Source organism: Triticum urartu, chromosome 4A (genome assembly GCF_056163025.1).
Source record: "Triticum urartu cultivar PI428250 chromosome 4A, HENAU_Tu73, whole genome shotgun sequence".
In the NCBI taxonomy this organism is placed as follows: Eukaryota; Viridiplantae; Streptophyta; class Magnoliopsida; order Poales; family Poaceae; genus Triticum; species Triticum urartu.
In genome coordinates, this window is record NC_141876.1 from 403,608,879 (window position 1) to 403,628,193 (window position 19,315).

General features: G+C 48.8%; 1 protein-coding gene across 1 annotated transcript; it reads left to right on the top strand.

Annotated features, from left to right (window-relative positions):
• The first annotated feature begins 446 nt into the window (after positions 1-446).
• Positions 447-1,480, top strand: LOC147975983 (uncharacterized). Its single transcript, XM_087520672.1, has 3 exons — positions 447-793; positions 877-950; positions 1,044-1,480. The coding sequence occupies exons 1-3, from the start codon at positions 447-449 to the stop codon at positions 1,478-1,480; spliced, it is 858 nt and encodes a 285-aa protein (XP_087376798.1).
• The last annotated feature ends 17,835 nt before the right edge of the window (positions 1,481-19,315 follow it).

The window sequence follows — 19,315 nt, forward strand, 5'->3', positions numbered from 1 at the left end:
TTCACCATGGACCGAGTGAGGAAACCCTCCCCTTTGAAGGTGCTCCCGGAGGAGAAGGCGCAGGTGAGGGTGCTGGTAGAGCGAGTGGTCCAGCTTATCCGTGACGGGGTCACCGGCATGGATCTCTTGGAGGTCTTCCTTCAGCGGCGCATCCAGCCTCTTCAAGCTCAAGACCATCCGATGTGGATGTATTCAGGTCTTGAAGACTCCACTCGGATTCACCCGGAGGAGGTTGATGACGACACACTGGAGAAGTGGCTGTCGGGCATGACCGGGAACAAGGACAACCCTAGGGGAGCCAGGAGAGTTCCTCCATTCGACCAGTCTCATGTACCAGAGAAGGTCCGATTTTGAGCTTTTGTTTGTAATCTGAATTCACTAGCGCAGCTGCCTATACTGAGTCGACTGACTTTGTTCTTCCTGCTTCCTTTCAGACCATTATTGAAATGTATTCAATGCCCAACGGAGAGCAAGAGCAGGACCCGGAAGGAGAAGAGAGCGGCGGCGACAGTGGCGAATGGGAGTCTGACGGTGGAGGGGATGAAGAGAGCGACGATCCAAGTGACGAAGAAGAAGTCGAGTCACCTCCTCGCAGGGAGAGGCGGTCCAAACTTGACCAAGAACGACCAAGCGCCCGTGAAAAGGTGATTGCTCAAGCTAGTCAGTCTTCAAAGCGTCCTCGGACCTCTTTGCCAACTCCGACTGAAAAAGCGTCAAAGCATCCCAAAGTCGCAGAGCCGAAGCTTCGGAAGGCGTTACCGAAGATTAAGATTGACATCCCCATCGGTTCCGCGTGAGTGTCTCCCTTCATATTTACTCGACGCCTTGTGCTGTTTGTTTTTCTTGTTTTAACCGGACGAACTTTGGAACTGTCAGCGCTGCTACTTCCGGGACCTCAGCTTACAGGGATGATGATGAGGTGATGGAGGATGTGGTCACTTCTAATCTGGGTATGATTTCTGCCATACTGTCTTTATTTTGGTCGATTCAACTGCAATGTGTACCATTAGGTGATGTGATTTTGTCGATTGAACTTTGAACAGCCCCTAACATTATTGACCTCCCTGATGATGATGATGATGATGATGATGAAGAGCCCGAGAGGCCTTTGACGAGGAAAAATAGGCAAGCTCCTGCGAGCGAGGTGCCACAATCGACGCCGAGGGCGGAGCCAGTCGTTCAGGACGCTGGCGATGCCAATCGGGGTTCTGTTACCTTCGCCGTGCCATTGTCGAGTGCCTTGCCTTCCTCGTCGACTGCTCAGGCCCCTGTCAACCCGCCTTCAGTTTTTGCGACCCATCATGTCCCAGAGGACGAGGTAAATGCCGCCAGGGAAGCCATACGCCAGGCGGGCATTATGATGGAGAAGATGAAGACGGTGCGGGACGCCAGCCAAGCCGCCTACGATGCCAGCTCGGCTCTCCAGAGCAACGTTCAGGTTAGTTGGTCGTCGCTTGTTCTGTTAGGATATGCTATCTGAAGACTCTTTCCGAAAATCTTTGCATCTATACACCCACTGGGTGCGTCGATTAAATTTTTGAACTAGTGGGGGCACGCTGAGTGCACCCACTGGGTGTAGTCCCCAAGACTACGGTGGACTGCTGGTAGTCGACTGTAGTCTTTGTATTTTGTCGAGTGTAAACCGAACTGGTAGTTTGTCTCTTCCACTCAATCTGGTCGAGTGGGATCAGAACCGGTGGGGGCACGCCAAGTGCAACCACTGGGTGTAGTCCCCGAGACCGCGGTCGACTGCTGGCAGTCGACTGTGGTCTGAGTTCTACTTTCTCTCCCTTTTTTTACTCCCTGCACTCGACTCCAGCGGGCCGGTCGAGTGGGATCAGAACCGGTGGGGGCACGCAAAGTGCACCCACTGGGTGTAGTCCCCGAGACTATGGTGGACTGCGGGCAGTCGACCGTAGTCTTAGTACTTAATGTCTTTGTCGTTTTTCGCTGTAAAATAACTTCTCCCCTTTGATTTCAGAAATCTTGTGATCTTGGAGCTCGCTTTGCTGACTTGGAGAAACAGCAGATTCAACTGAACCTTGACTTGGAGCTGGCCAAGACAGAGCTGCAAAAGGTCAAGGACGGCGCCACTGGTAAGACGAGTTTGTCGACTGGTCTGTCTTAGGCTTGAGTACCCTTCCGCTCTTTCTGAATCAAGCATCGTTTCTTTGCAGAAAAACTGAGAGAAGCTCTGGCGAAGAAGGATCAGGATTTGGCTGCTGCTCGAAAGGAAGCTGACGACAGAACCACCCTGGCTGAACAGAAACTGGCTTCGGTCGGCCAGTTGGAAGAAGAGAATACCAAGCTGAAATCTGCTCTGAACGAAGCCAACAAGGAGTGCTCGCGCTGGAAGAAGGAGAACCTCAACCTGGGCGAGAAGATGGAAGGCATCGCTCGCAGGAGGGACGATCTGGAGAGCTATCTGAGGAGCCTTGCCAAGAAGTTGTTCATCAAGCTTGAAGGTGCACATTTTGTTCCGACTGATTTTTTTTGTGTCGACTCAGCGTATGAAAATTGACTTATTCTTGGATCGTGAATGTAGAGTTTTGCCAGAACTTCGAGGAGGAGACTGGGCGGATCGAACCAGGTTTGGATCCAATCAATTCTCTTGTGAAAGATGAAACTGCCATGAATCTGCTTCGGCTGGAATCCCGCATCGACGGTGTCGTGGACTACTTGGCTCGACTGAAGGTCGCCATGTCATGGATCGACCCGGCACTTTGGCCAGAGGCCACGCTCCAGAATGATCTTGAGTCCCTGATGACTCGACTTAACGAAATCCCTGACCGAGTGCAGGAGTGGAAGAAGTCTTCTGCCCGGTGTGGCGCTGATGTGGCTCTGTCTTTGGTTCGTGTCCATTGCAAGGAGGTGCGACAAGATAAGCTGGCAGCAATCAAGGTCGCCAACACCCAGAAGCATGACTTTCGATCTTTTATGGAGACTTTCATCGCTGCAGCCACTCGGATCGCCGACGGCGTCGACTTAGACGAGTTCGTCGAGCCTGCTAGTCCTCCTCCCGCGGAGTAAACAAAATTTTATGCCTCACCTTAAATTTGCCTCGAAATGCCGAGTGGTTTTTGTAACCGTTAAACTCTTTCGGGCAGAATGCCTGAGCACTTCGATCCGTGGTCCGGAACCTTTGGGATTTATCAGAACTTGGTTTATCGTTGAATATCTTCATGAATCCCCTGCTGAGTGAACCCGTTCTTTATTCGAGACAACTTTTGTATTTTTAGCGCAGCTCCGAAGGAGAAGGAAGCAGTCGACCCGCGCCTTGTTGCCCTTGCGGGTCGGTGATGGAGTGCGCATTGTATTTGTGGCGAAGCTCCGCAAGAGAAGGTGGCAGTCGACCCGCACCTTGTTACTGCAGAGCGGGACGGAGCGCACATTGTATTTGTGGCGAAGATCCCCAGGAGAAGGTGGCAGTCGACCCGCACCTCGTTACTGCAGAGCGGGATGGAGCGCACATTGTATTTGTGGCGAAGCTCCCCAGGAGAAGGTGGCAGTCGACCTGCACCTCGTCGTCCTTGAGGATTGAGATGTGTTTCGTACTTAGGCGAGCACTGGACTGCAGCTAAGCCCCCGAGTGGGAGGATTGCTCTCCACTCGGTAGGATTTTTTCAAACTTAGGCGAGTGCCGGACTGCAGCTAAGTCTCCGAGTGAGAAGACTTAGGCGAGTACTAGACTGCAGCTAAGCCCTCGAGTGGGAGGATTGCTCTCCACTCGACGGGATTTTTTCAAACTTAGGCAAGTGCCGGACTGCAGCTAAGTCTTCGAGTGAAAAAACTTAGGCGAGTACTGGGCTGCAGCTAAGGCCCCCGAGTGGGAGGATTGCTCTCCACTCGACAGGATTTTTTCAAACTTAGGCGAGCGCCGGACTGCAGCTAAGTCTTCGAGTGAGAAAACTTAGGCGAGTACTAGGCTGCAGCTAAGCCCCCCGAGTGGGAGGATTGCTCTCCACTCGACAGGATTTTTTCAAACTTAGGCGAGCGCCGGACTGCAGCTAAGTCTCTTAGTGAGAAAACTTAGGAGAGTACTGGGCTGCAGCTAAGCCCCCGAGTGGGAGGATTGCTCTCCACTCGACAGGATTTTTTCAAACTTAGGCGAGCGCCGGACTGCAGCTAAGTCTTCGAGTGAGCAAACTTAGGCGAGTACTGGGCTGCAGCTAAGCCCCCGAATGGAAGGATTGCTCTCCACTCGACAGGATTTTTTCAAACTTAGGCGAGCGCCGGACTGCAGCTAAGTCTCTGAGTGAGAAAACTTAGGCGAGTACTGGACTGCAGCTAAGCCCCCGAGTGGGAGGATTTCTCTCCACTCGATAGGATTTTTTCAAACTTAGGCGAGTGCCGGACTGCAGCTAAGTCTCCGAGTGAGAAGACTTAGGCGAGTATTGGACTGCAGCTAAGCCCCCGAGTGGGAGGATTGCTCTCCACTCGACAGGATTTTTTTAAACTTAGGCGAGTGCCGGACTGCAGCTAAGTCTCCGAGTGAGAAGACTTAGGCGAGTACTGGACTGCAGCTAAGCCCCCGAGTGGGAGGATTGCTCTCCACTCGGTAGGATTTTTAAATACTTAGGAGAAATGGGTTCGCAGCTAAGCCCCTGAGTGGGAGGATTGCTCTCCACTCGACAGGATTTTTTCAAACTTAGGCGAGCGCCGGACTGCAGCTAAGTCTCTGAGTGAGAAAACTTAGGCGAGTACTGGACTGCAGCTAAGCCCCCGAGTGGGAGGATTGCTCTCCACTCGGTAGGATTTTTTTCAAACTTAGGCAAGTGTCGGACTGCAGCTAAGTCTCCGAGTGAGAAGACTTAGGCGAGTACTGGACTGCAGCTAAGCCCCCGAGTGGGAGGATTGCTCTCCACTCGACAGGATTTTTTTAAACTTAGGCGAGTGCCGGACTGCAGCTAAGTCTCCGAGTGAGAAGACTTAGGCGAGTACTGGACTGCAGCTAAGCCCCCGAGTGGGAGGATTGCTCTCCACTCGGTAGGATTTTTAAATACTTAGGCAAAACGGGTTCGCAGCTAAGCCCCCGAGTGGGAGGATTGCTCTCCACTCGACAGGATTTTTTCAAACTTAGGCGAGCGCCGGACTGCAGCTAAGTCTCTGAGTGAGAAAACTTAGGCGAGTACTGGACTGCAGCTAAGCCCCCGAGTGGGAGGATTGCTCTCCACTCGGTAGGATTTTTTCAAACTTAGGCGAGTGTCGGACTGCAGCTAAGTCTCCGAGTGAGAAGACTTAGGCGAGTACTGGACTGCAGCTAAGCCCCCGAGTGGGAGGATTGCTCTCCACTCGACAAGATTTTTTTAAACTTAGGCGAGTGCCGGACTGCAGCTAAGTCTCCGAGTGAGAAGACTTAGGCGAGTACTGGACTGCAGCTAATCCCCCGAGTGGGAGGATTGCTCTCCACTCGGTAGGATTTTTAAATACTTAGGCGAAACGGGTTCGCAGCTAAGCCCCCGAGTGGGAGGATTGCTCTCCACTCGGTAGGATTTTATTTTTACAAACTTAGGCAAGCGGATTCGCAGCTAAGCCACCCACTGGGGGATTTCTTACGCAAACAAAATTAATAACAATCATTGGGAAAATTATAACGCTCTTGTCTTTGATAAATAAACTACATGAGTTTTTTTATTACATCTCAACCGAGTGAGAATTCAAGTATAAAAGGGGCGGAGTAGCTCCGCATTCCAGGCTCGTGGCTCATCAATCTGGCGATCGACATTGCAGAGGTGGTACGCTCCATTGTGGAGGACTTTGGTGACTATGAAGGGGCCTTCCCAGGTAGGAGCGAGTTTGTGTGGTTTTTGCTGATCCACGCGAAGGACTAAGTCTCCTTCTTGAAAGGCTCGACTCTTCACATTTCTGGCATGGAATCGACGCAAGTCTTGCTGATAGATGGTCGATTAGATCATGGCCATTTCTCTTTCTTCTTCCAGGAGGTCGACTGCGTCCTGCCGGGCTTGTTCTGCCTCTTCTTCAGAGTAGAGCTCGACTCGAGGGGCGTTGTGAAGCATGTCACTCGGCAAGACTGCTTCAGCTCCGTAGACCAGAAAGAATGGGGTTCTTCCGGTCGATCGGTTCGGGGTCGTCCTCAATCCCCAAAGAACTGATGGAAGCTCGTCGACCCATGCACCTGCTGCGTGCTTGAGATCGCGCATCAATCGAGGTTTCAGTCCTTTGAGAATTAGGCCGTTTGCTCTTTCCGCCTGTCCATTCGACTGAGTGTGAGCGACCGAAGCATAGTCGACTCATGTGCCCTGAGAGGCGCAAAAGGCCCTGAATTTGTCGGAATCGAAGTTTGACCCATTGTCAGTGATGATGCTGTGCGGAACTCCATATCTGAATATCAACTCTCTGATGAAACTGATAGCAGCGCAAGCATCAAGATCCTTGATAGGCTTAGCTTCAATCCATTTGGTGAACTTGTCGACTACTACTAGCACATGAGTGAAGCTGCTCCTGCCCATTTTCAGTGGTCCAACCATGTCCAGCCCCCAAACAGCGAAGGGCCAGACGAGTGGAATGGTTTTCAGAGCTGACGCGGGCTTGTGCGACATATTGGAGTAATACTGACATCCTTCACATTTGTCGACTATCTCTTTTGCCATTTCATTGGCCCTTGGCCAGTAAAATCCCGCTCGGTATGCTTTAGCCACAATGGTCCGAGAGGACGCATGATGACCACAGGTCCCCGATTGGAATGTTGGGGAACGTTGCAGAAAACAAAAATTTTCCTACTCGTTTCACCAAGATCCATCTAGGAGTTCATCTAGCAACGAGTGATTGGATGTATCCACATACCTTTGTAGATCGCGAGCGGAAGCGTTCAAAGAACGGGGTTGATGTAGTCGAACACGACGTGATCCAAATCACCGATGACCAAGCGCCGAACGGACGGCACCTCCGCGTTCAACACACGTACGGAGCGGATGACGTCTCCTCCTTTCTTGATCCAGCAAGGGGGAAGGAGAGGTTGATGAAGATCCAGCAGCACGACGGCGTGGTGGTGGATGCAGGGCGTCACAGTAGCAGGGCGTCGCCTATACTACGAGAGAGAGACGTAACGGGGAGAGAGGGAGGCGCCAAGGGCTGGTCTATGAAGTCCCTCCTCTCCACCACTATATATAGGAGGGCCAAGGGGGGGTGGTGCGCCAGCCTAGGAGATCCAATCTCCTAGGTGCGGCAGCCAAGGGGAGGTTTCCCTCCCTCCCAAGGCACCTAGAGGTGCCTTCCACCATTGGGACTCTTCCCTTAAGTGGAATCCTAGGCGCATGGGCTTTTGGGGCTGGTGCCCTTGGCCCATCTAGGCCAAGGCGCACCCCCTACAGCCCATGTGGCCCCCTGGGACAGGTGGCCCCACCCGGTGGGCCCCCGGGACCCCTCCGATGGTCCCGGTACAATACCGATAACCCCGAAACTTGTCCCGATGGCCGAAACAGCACTTCCTATATATAATTCTTTACCTCCGGACCATTCCGGAACTCCTCGTGATGTCCGGGATCTCATCCGGGACTCCGAACAACATTCGGGTTACTGCATATACATATCTTCACAACCCTAGCGTCACCGAACCTTAAGTGTGTAGACCCTACGGGTTCGGGAGATATGTAGACATGACCGAGACGACTCTCCGGTCAATAACCAACAGCGGGATCTGGCTACCCATGTTGGCTCCCACATACTCCACGATGATCTCATCGGATGAACCACGATGTCAAGGATTTAAGCGACCCCGTATGCAATTCCCTTTGTCAATCGGTATGTTACTTGCCCGAGATTCGATCGTCGGTATCCCAATACCTTGTTCAATCTCGTTACCGGCAAGTCACTTTACTCGTACCGTAATGCATCATCCCGTGACCAGACACTTGGTCACTTTGAGCTCATTATGATGATGCATTACCGAGTGGGCCCAGTGATACCTCTCCGTTATATGGAGTGACAAATCCCAGTCTCGATCCGTGTCAACCCAACAGACACTTTCGGAAATACCTGTAGTGCACCTTTATAGTCACCCAGTTACGTTGTGACGTTTGATACACCCAAAGCACGCTTACGGTATCCGGGAGTTACACGATCTCATGGTCAAAGGAAAAGATACTTGACATTGGAAAAGCTCTAGCAAACGAACTACACGATCTTGTGCTATGCTTAGGATTAGGTCTTGTCCATCACATCATTCTCCTAATGATGTGATCCCGTTATCAATGATATCCAATGTCCATAGCCAGGAAACCATGACTATCTGTTGATCAACGAGCTAGTCAACTAGAGGCTTACTAGGGACATATTATGGTCTATGTATTCACACGTGTATTACGATTTCCGGATAATACAATTATAGCATGAATAAAGACAATTATCATGAACAAAGAAATATAATAATAATACTTTTATTATTGCCTCTAGGGCATATTTCCAACAGTCTCCCACTTGCACTAGAGTCAATAATCTAGTTACATTGTGATGAATCGAACACCCATGGAATTCTGGTGTTGATCATGTTTTGCCCTAGGGAGAGGTTTAGTCAACGGATCTGCTATATTCAGGTCCGTATGTACTTTACAAATCTCTATGTCTCCATCTTGAACATTTTCACGAATGGAGTTGAAGCGACGCTTGATGTGCTTTGTCTTCTTGTGAAACCTGGGCTCCTTGGCAAGTGCAATAGCTCCAGTGTTGTCACAGAAAAGTTTGATTGGCCCCGACGCATTGGGTATGACTCCTAGGTCGGTGATGAACTCCTTCACCCATATTGCTTCATGTGCTGCCTCCGAGGCTGCCATGTACTCCGCTTCACATGTAGATCCCGCACGACGCTTTGCTTGCAACTGCACCAGCTTACTGCCCCACCATTCAAAATATACACGTATCCGGTTTGTGACTTAGAGTCATCCAGATCTGTGTCGAAGCTAGCGTCGACGTAACCCTTTACGACGAGCTCTTCGTCACCTCCATAAACGAGAAACATTTCCTTAGTCCTTTTCAGGTACTTCAGGATATTCTTGACCGCTGTCCAGTGTTCCTTGCCGGGATTACTTTGATATCTTCCTACCAAACTTACGGCAAGGTTTACACCAGGTCTGGTACACAGCATGGCATACATAATAGAACCTATGGCTGATGCATAGGGGATGACGCTCATCTCTTCTATATCTTCTGCCGTGGTCGGACATTGAGCTGAGCTCAATTTCATACCTTGTAACACAGGCAAGAACCCCTTCTTAGATTGATCCATATTGAACTTTTCAATATCTTATCAAGGTATGTGCTTTGTGAAAGACCTATGAGGCGTCTCGATCTATCTCTATAGATTTTGATGCCTAATATATAAGCAGCTTCTCCAAGGTCCTTCATTGAAAAACTCTTATTCAAGTAGGCCTTGATGCTGTCCAAGAGTTCTATATCATTTCCCATCAATAGTATGTCATCTACATATAATATGAGAAATGCTACAGAGCTCCCACTCACTTTCTTGTAAATGCAGGCTTCAACATAAGTCTGCGTAAACCCAAACGCTTTGATCATCTCATCAAAGCGAATGTTCCAACTCCGAGATGCTTGCACCAGCCCATAAATCGAGCGTTGGAGCTTGCACACCTTGTTTAGCATTCTTAGGATCGACAAAACCTTCCGGCTGCATCATATACAATTCTTCCTTAAGGAAACCATTAAGGAATGCCGTTTTGACATCCATTTGCCATATTTCATAATCGTAGAATGCAGCAATTGCTAACATGATTCGGACGGACTTTAGCTTCGCTACCGGTGAGAAAGTCTCATCGTAGTCAACCCCTTTAACTTGTCGATAACCCTTAGCGACAAGCCGAGCTTTATAGATGGTCACATTACCATCCGCGTTTGTCTTCTTCTTAAAGATCCATTTATTTTCTATGGCTCGCCGTTCAACGGGCAAGTCAGTCAAAGTCCATACTTCGTTTTCATACATGGATCCTATCTCGGATTTCATGGCTTCTAGCCATTTGTCGGAATCCGGTCCCGCCATTGCTTCTTCATAGTTCGAAGGTTCACCGTTGTCTAACAACATGATTTCCAAGACAGGGTTGCCGTACCACTTTGGTGCGGAACGTGTTCTTGTGGACCTTCGAATTTCAGTAGGAGCTTGATCAGAAGTATCTTGATCATCATGAATAACTTCCTCTCTAGTCGGTGCAGGCACCTCAGGAACATTTTCTTGAGTTGCGCCATTTACCGGTTCAAGAGGCAATACTTCATCAAGTTCTACTTTCCTCCCACTTACTTCTTTCGAGAGAAACTCTTTCTCTAGAAAGGATCCATTCCTGGCAACAAAGATCTTGCCTTCGGATCTGAGGTAGAAGGTATACCCAGCAGTTTCTTTAGGGTATCCTATGAAGACGCATTTTTCCGACTTGGGTTCGAGCTTTTCAGGTTGAAGTTTCTTGACATAAGCATCGCATCCCCAAACTTTTAGAAACGACAGCTTAGGTTTCTTCCCAAACCATAATTCATACGGTGTCGTCTCAACGGATTTCGACGGAGCCCTATTTAAAGTGTATGCGGCAGTCTCTAAAGCATAGCCCCAAAAAGATAGCGGCAAATCGGTAAGAGACATCATAGATCGCACCATATCTAATAGAGTGCGATTACGACGTTCGGACACACCGTTACGCTGAGGTGTTCCAGGCGGCGTGAGTTGTGAAACTATTCCACATTTTCTTAAGTGCGTGCCAAATTCGTGACTCAAGTATTCTCCTCCACGATCTGATCGTAGAAACTTGATTTTCCTGTCACGTTGATTTTCAACCTCATTCTGAAATTCCTTGAACTTTTCAAAGGTTTCAGACTTGTGTTTCATTAAGTAGACATACCCATATCTACTCAAATCATCAGTGAGGGTGAGAACATAACGATAGCCACCGCGAGCCTCAACACTCATTGGACCGCACACATCAGTATGTATGATTTCCAATAAGTTGGTTGCTCGCTCCATTGTTCCTGAGAACGTAGTCTTGGTCATTTTTCCCATGAGGCATGGTTCGCATGTGTCAAATGATTCATAATCAAGAGACTCTAAAAGTCCATCTGCATGGAGCTTCTTCATGCGTTTGACACCTATGTGACCAAGGCGGCAGTGCCACAAGTATGTGGGACTATCATTATCAACCTTACATCTTTTGGTACTCACACTATGAACATGTGTAGTAATATGCTCGAGATTCATTAAGAATAAACCATTGACTATCGGAGCATGACCATAAAACATATCTCTCATATAAATAGAACAACCATTATTCTCGGATTTAAATGAGTAGCCATCTCGTATTAAACGAGATCCTGATACAATGTTCATGCTCAAACATGGCACTAAATAACAATTATTGAGGTTTATAACTAATCCCGTAGGTAAATGTAGAGGTAGCGTGCCGACGGCGATCACATCGACCTTGGAACCATTACCGACGCGCATCGTCAACTCATCCTTCGCCAGTTTCCGTTTATTCCGTAGCTCCTGCTGTGAGTTACAAATATGAGCAATGGCACCGGTATCAAATACCCAGGAGTTACTACGAGTACTGGTAAGGTACACAACAATTACATGTATATCAAATATACCTTTGGTGTTGCCGGCCTTCTTGTCCGCTAAGTATTTGGGGCAGTTCCGCTTCCAGTGACCCTTCCCTTTGCAATAAAAGCACTTTGTCTCAGGCTTGGGTCCATTCTTTGACTTCTTCCCGACAGCTTGCTTGCCGGGCGCAGCAACTTCCTTGCCGTCCTTCTTGAAGTTCTTTTTACCCTTGCCCTTCTTGAACTTAGTGGTTTTATTCATCATCAACACTTGATGTTCCTTCTTGACTTCTACCTCTGCTGATTTCAGCATAGCAAATACTTCAGGAATGGTCTTTACCATCCCCTGCATATTGAAGTTCATCACAAAGCTCTTGTAGCTTGGTGGAAGCGACTGGAGGATTCTGTCAATGACCGCGTCATCCGGGAGATTAACTCCCAGCTGAGTCAAGCGGTTATGTAACCCACACATAGTGAGTATGTGCTCACTGACAGAACTATTTTCCTCCATCTTACAGCTGAAGAATTTGTCGGAGACTTCATATCTCTCGATCCGGGCATGAGCTTGAAAAACCATTTTTAGCTCTTCGAACATCTCATATGCTCCATGTCTCTCAAAACGCTTTTGGAGCCCCGGCTCTAAGCTGTAAAGCATGCCGCACTGAACGAGGGAGTAGTCATCAGTACGTGTCTGCCAAGCGTTCATAGCGTCTTGGTTCTGTGGGACGGGTGGATCACCTAGCGGTGCTTGTAGGACATAATCTTTCTTGGCAGCTATGAGGATGATCCTCAGGTTCCGGACCCAGTCCGTATAGTTGCCGCCATCGTCTTTCAGCTTGGTTTTCTCTAGGAACGCGTTGAAATTGAATACAACGTTGGCCATTTGATCTACAAGACATATTGTAAAGATTTTAGACTAAGTTCATGATAATTAAGTTCATCTAATCAAATTATTAATGAACTCCCACTCAGATTAGACATCCCTCTAGTCATCTAAGTGTTACACGATCCGAGTCGACTAGGCCGTGTCCGATTAACACGTGAGACAGACTAGTCATCGCCGGTGAACATCTTCATGTTGATCGTATCTTCCATACGACTCGTGTTCGACCTTTCGGTCTCTGTGTTCCGAGGCCATGTCTGTACATGCTAGGCTCGTCAAGTTAACCCTAAGTGTTTTTTGCATGTGTAAAACTGTCTTACACCCGTTGTATGTGAACGTAAGGATCTATCACACCCGATTAACACGTGGTGCTTCGAAACGACGAACTGTAGCAACGGTGCACAGTTAGGGGAGAACACTTCTTGAAATTGTTGTAAGGGATCATCTTATTTACTACCGTCGTTCTAAGTAAACAAGATGCAAAACATGATAAACATCACATGCAATCAAATAATAATAGTGACATGATATGGCCAATATCACATAGCTCCTTTGATCTCCATCTTGGGGCTCCATGATCATCCTGTCACCGTCATACTCATCGACATGTAAGTTGTGATTCCTTGTACAATAGCATGAACATCTCGTACATCACATATCGATCATTCATCATTCATCACAACGTTGGCCATATCATATCACAAAGCACTTGCTGCAAAAACAAGTTAGACGTCCTCTAATTGTTGTTGCAGGTTTTACGTGGCTGAAGTAGGGTTCTAACAAGAACGTTTTCTTACCTACGTGAAAGCCACAACGTGATTTGTCAACTTCTATTTACCCTTCATAAGGACCCTGTTCATCGAATCTGCTCCAACTAAAGTAGGAGAAACAGACACCCGCCAGCCACCTTATGCAACTTGTGCATGTTAGTCGGTGGAACCGGTCTCACGTAAGCATACGTGTAAGGTTGGTCCGGGCCGCTTCATCCCACAATACCGTTGAAGCAAGATAATACTAGTAGCGGCAAGAAAGTTGACAACATCTACGCCCACAACAAATTGTGTTCTACTCGCGCAAGAGAACTACGCATAGACCTAGCTCATGATACCACTGTCGGGGAACGTTGCAGAAAACAAAAAATTTCCTACTCGTTTCACCAAGATCCATCTAGGAGTTCATCTAGCAATGAGTGATTGGATGTATCCACATACCTTTGTAGATCGCGAGCGGAAGCGTTCAAAGAACGGGGTTGATGTAGTCGAACACGACGTGATCCAAATCACCGATGACCAAGCGCCGAACGGACGGCACCTCCGCGTTCAACACACGTATGGAGCGATGACGTCTCCTCCTTTCTTGATCCAGCAAGGGGGAAGGAGAGGTTGATGAAGATCCAGCAGCACGACGGCGTGGTGGTGGATGTAGGGCGTCACAGTAGCAGGGCTTCGCCTATACTACGAGAGAGAGACGTAACGGGGAGAGAGGGAGGCGCCAAGGGCTGGTCTATGAAGTCCCTCCTCTCCCCCACTATATATAGGAGGGCCAAGGGGGGTGGTGCGCCAGCCTAGGAGATCCAATCTCCTAGGTGCGTCAGCCAAGGGGAGGTTTCCCTCCCCCCCAAGGCACCTAGAGGTGCCTTCCACCATTGGGACTCTTCCCTTAAGTGGAATCCTAGGCGCATGGGCTTTTGGGGCTGGTGCCCTTAGCCCATCTAGGCCAAGGCGCACCCCCTACAGCCCATGTGGCCCCCTGGGACAGGTGGCCCCACCCGGTGGGCCCCCGGGACCCCTCCGGTGGTCCCGGTACAATACCGATAACCCCGAAACTTGTCCCGATGGCCGAAACAGCACTTCCTATATATAATTCTTTACCTACGGACCATTTCGGAACTCCTCGTGATGTCCGGGATCTCATCCGGGACTCCGAACAACATTCGGGTTACTGCATATACATATCTTCACAACCCTAGCGTCACCGAACCTTAAGTGTGTAGACCCTACGGGTTCGGGAGATATGTAGACATGACCGAGACGACTCTCCGGTCAATAACCAACAGCGGGATCTGGATACCCATGTTGGCTCCCACATACTCCACGATGATCTCATCGGATGAACCACGATGTCGAGGATTTAAGCAATCCCGTATGCAATTCCCTTTGTCAATCGGTATGTTACTTGCCCGAGATTCGATCGTCGGTATCCCAATACCTTGTTCAATCTCATTACCGGCAAGTCACTTTACTCGTACCGTAATGCATGATCCTGTGACCAGACACTTGGTCACTTTGAGCTCATTATGATGATGCATTACCGAGTGGGCCCAGTGATACCTCTCCGTTATATGGAGTGACAAATCCCAGTCTCGATCCGTCTCAACCCAACAAACACTTTCGGAAATACCTGTAGTGCACCTTTATAGTCACCCAGTTATGTTGTGACGTTTGATACACCCAAAGCACTCTTACGGTATCCGGGAGTTACACGATCTCATGGTCAAAGGAAAAGATACTTGACATTGGAAAAGCTCTAGCAAACGAACTACACGATCTTGTGCTATGCTTAGGATTAGGTCTTGTCCATCACATCATTCTCCTAATGATGTGATCCCGTTATCAATGACATCCAATGTCCATAGCCAGGAAACCATGACTATCTGTTGATCAACGAGCTAGTCAACTAGAGGCTTACTAGGGACATATTATGGTCTATGTATTCACACGTGTATTACGATTTCCGGATAATACAGTTATAGCATGAATAAAGACAATTATCATGAACAAAGAAATATAATAATAATACTTTTATTATTGCCTCTAGGGCATATTTCCAACATGGATATCGTCAAGGATCATCTGACCTTCTTCTGGTGTTATACACTTCTGACTGACTCCAGTCGTGCTTTCTCTATACAACTGTCCCTTTATGACTGTAAAGGCCTTGGATCGATGGACGATCTGTCGAGCCTCTTCTTCGTCCTCTGGGAATTCTTTCCTTAGGATGTACGCGATGTACGGTACGGTCCAGTCGGGAGTGATGACCAAGACTTCCATGATCAGGTCGACCACAGCTGGAACTTCAACTTCAGTCGGATCCGTGGCACTTTTTGGCTGCGGGGCCTCTTCAGTGAAGGGATCCTCCTGAACTAATGGTGTGTGGATGTGTTCCAAAAACACATTGCTGGGAATGGCTTCTCTTTTGGAACCTATTTTTGCCAAATCATCAACTGCTTGATTTTTCAGTCGGGGTATGTGATGAAGCTCTAACCCCTCGAATTTCTTCTCCAGCTTTCTCACTGCATTGCAATAACCAGTCATGGCTGGACTTCTGACGTCCCATTCCTTCATCACCTAATTAACCACCAAATCTGAGTCGCCATAGACCATGAGGCGTCGGACGCCGAGTGAAACGGCCATGCGCAACCCATATAAAAGTGCTTCTTATTCCGCCTCGTTATTGGAGGAATCAAAGTGGATTTGAAGAACATATCTGAGCTTATCTCCTCGGGGGGAGACCAACACCACCCCAGCACCGGAACCATTCAGCATTTTAGAACCATCGAAGAACATGGTCCAATGCTCCGAGTGAACCTGAGTCGGCAGTTGCTGTTCAATCCACTCGGCAACGAAATCTGCTATTGCCTGGGACTTGATAGTTTTCTTTGCCTCGAACTTGATATCTAGAGGAAGGAGTTCAATCGCCCATTTTGCCACTCGACCAGTTGCATCTCTGTTGTGCAGGATCTCTGACAATGGAGCATCGCTGACGACTGTAATGGAATGATCAGAGAAGTAGTGAGCAACTTTCTTTGTGGTCATATAAATCCCATATACAAGCTTCTGATAATGAGGATATCTTTGCTTCGACGGGGTCAAAACTTTAGAAATATAATATACTGGGCGCTGAACTTTGAATGCTTTTCCTTCTTCTTCTCGCTCGATCGTAAGTACCGTACTGACGACTTGTCCCGTGGCTGCGATGTAAAGCAGCAAAGGCTCCTTGCTGATTGGGGCAGCAAGCACCGGCTGGGTGGAGAGTAGAGCTTTGAGCTCTGCAAACGCTGCATCAGCTTCGGGAGTCCACTCGAACTTGTCGGACTTCTTCATCAATCGGTAAAGAGGCAATGCCTTTTCACCAAGACGAGATATGAATCGACTTAAAGCGGCCAAGCAACCAGTAAGCTTCTGGATGTCGTGCACTCGCACAGGACTTTTCTTTCGGAGTATAGTACCGACTTTTTCTGGATTGGCGTCGATTCCCCGTTCGGAAACGAGAAAATCGAGTAATTTTCCGCCAGGAACTCCGAATGTGCACTTTGATGGATTAAGCTTGATATCATACCTCCTGAGGTTGGCAAAGGTTTCAGCCAGGTCAGCCAGCAGGTCGGAACCCTTTCGTGACTTGAACACAATGTCATCCATGTATGCTTCCACATTCTGACTGATTTGAGTGAGCAACCACTTCTGAATCATCCTCATGAATGTGGCTCCGGCATTCTTGAGGCCGAACGGCATGGTAACATAACAGAAGCACCCGAATGGAGTGATGAAAGCTGTTTTGATCTCGTCAGGTCCATACAGACGGATCTGATGGTACCCGGAATAGGCATCTAAAAAAGACAGTCGCTCACATCCCGCAGTCGAGTCGACTATCTGATCAATGCGGGGGAGAGGAAAATGATCTTTCGGGCAGGCCCGATTGATATGTTTAAAGTCAATGCACATGCGAAGTGACTTGTCCTTCTTGGGGACCATGACAACATTGGCGAGCCACTCGGAGTGGTAGATTTCTTGGATGAACTCCGCTGCTAAGAGTCGAGCCACCTCCTCACCAATAGCCTTTCTCTTCTGGACGGCGGACCGTCGGAGATGTTCCTTGACAGGTTTTACTTTTGAGTCGACTCTTAGGCGGTGCTCAGCCAGCTCCCTGGGAACACCCGGCATGTCAGAAGGCTTCCATGCGAAAATGTCCCAGTTCTCACGGAGGAACTGGATGAGCGCTTCTTCCTATTTGGAGTCGAGTGTTGTTGAGATATGAGTTGGAGCAGCGCTGGGATCGGTCGGGTGGATGTGAGCTGTCTTCATTTCGCCAGACGACTAAAAAGCTGATTCTGTAGCAGGCTTCTTGGCTCGCAACAAACCACTCGGGTCTGCAGTCTTTTGGTATTCCTGCAGTTCCACCACTACCATCTGAGCATCAGCGATCTTTGAACCTTTCTGAAAACATTCTTCTGCTTTCTTTCGATTGCCCGTAATTGTGATCACACCCTTGGGGCCAGGCATCTTCAATTTGAGATACACATAACATGGTCGGGCCATGAAGCGTGCATAAGCCGGCCTGCCCAAAATAGCGTGATAGGCACTCTGGAAGTCTACAACTTCAAACGTCAACTTTTCTTTGCGGTAATTCTTGGAATCACCGAAAACCACATCAAGAGCAATCTGGCCGAGTGATTCAGCCTTCTTCCCAGGAATAACTCCATGGAAACTCATGTTGCTGGTACTGAGTCTGGACATCGGAATGCCCATTCCTTTCAACGTCTCAGCATATAGTATGTTCAAACCACTGCCACCGTCCATCAAGACTTTGGTCAGTCGAGTGCCTTCAACAACTGGGTCGACCACCAAAGCTTGCCTCCTGGGGGTGGCGATGTGCGTTGGGTGATCGGACCGGTCGAATGTTATGGCAGTTTGAGACCACTTCAGGTAACTGGGTGTTGCCGGAGCAACCATATTCACCTCTCAGTTGATAACTTTCAGTTGACTTTTGCTTTCAACATCAGCAAAAATCATCAGGGTGGAATTGACCTGGGGGTATCCATCGTCACTATCTTCCTTGTCTTCAACTTTGTCCGACTCCTTTTCCTTATCTTTGGGCCGCTTGCCATGGAACTGCTGGATCAAGAGCCGACACTGTCGAGTGGTATGTTTCGGGTAAATGAAGTTACCCTCTTCATCTTTCTTGGTGTGGACGAGACATGGCAAATCCAACACATCATCTCCGTCCTGGTCTTTAACTTTCTTGGGGTTCCAAGGTCCTTTGGGTTTCCCTTTAAACTTTCCTTGGGTTACAGCCAAGGCTTCCCCAGGAGCAGCTGGCTCGGCTTTCTGCTTCTATTTCCAATTGGAATTTCCTCCGGTTTCTTGAGCGACTGACTTGAGCTTGCCACTCCTGAGTCGATCCTCATCTTCACCATTAGCGTACTTGGTGGCAATCTCCATCATCCGATTCAGAGACATATCTCTAGTCAGACCGAATTTTAGATTCAATTCTCTGTACTTGACGCCTTCTTTGAAGGCATAGACTGCTTGGTGGTCAGGCACATTCTCTACCGTGTGATGTAACGTGATCCATCTCTGGATGTAATCCCTCAAAGTTTCATTCGGCTTCTGCACGCAAGACCGCAGTTCCGTCAGTCCTGCCGGTCGCTTGCATGTTCCTTCAAATGTGGTGACAAACACTCGGGCGAGATCTTCCCAAGTGTAAATGCTGCTGGGTGCTAGCTGGTTCAGCCACGCTCTGGCCGAGCCCTCCAACATGAGAGGTAGGTGCTTCATGGCCACTTCATCATTGCCGCCGCCAATCTGGACAGCCACTCGGTAGTCTTCAAGCCAAGTATCGGGCTTGGACTCACCAGTGAACTTGCTGACTCCAGTTGCCAACCTGAAGTTGGGAGGAATCACAGCGGCCCTGATGGCTCTACTAAAGCACTCTGGCCCGGAAACATGTGCTTTGCTGCTGGTAGGCGCATCTCTGTCGTGACCTTCTCGGTGAGCTCTGTTCCTGTCGACCAAACCTTGAACGAGAATGGATCTCGCATCAAAGCCTGGCTCCCTGGAGTCGACTGGAATCCTTCGCCCAACACTACGAGGGGGCCTGTGATCC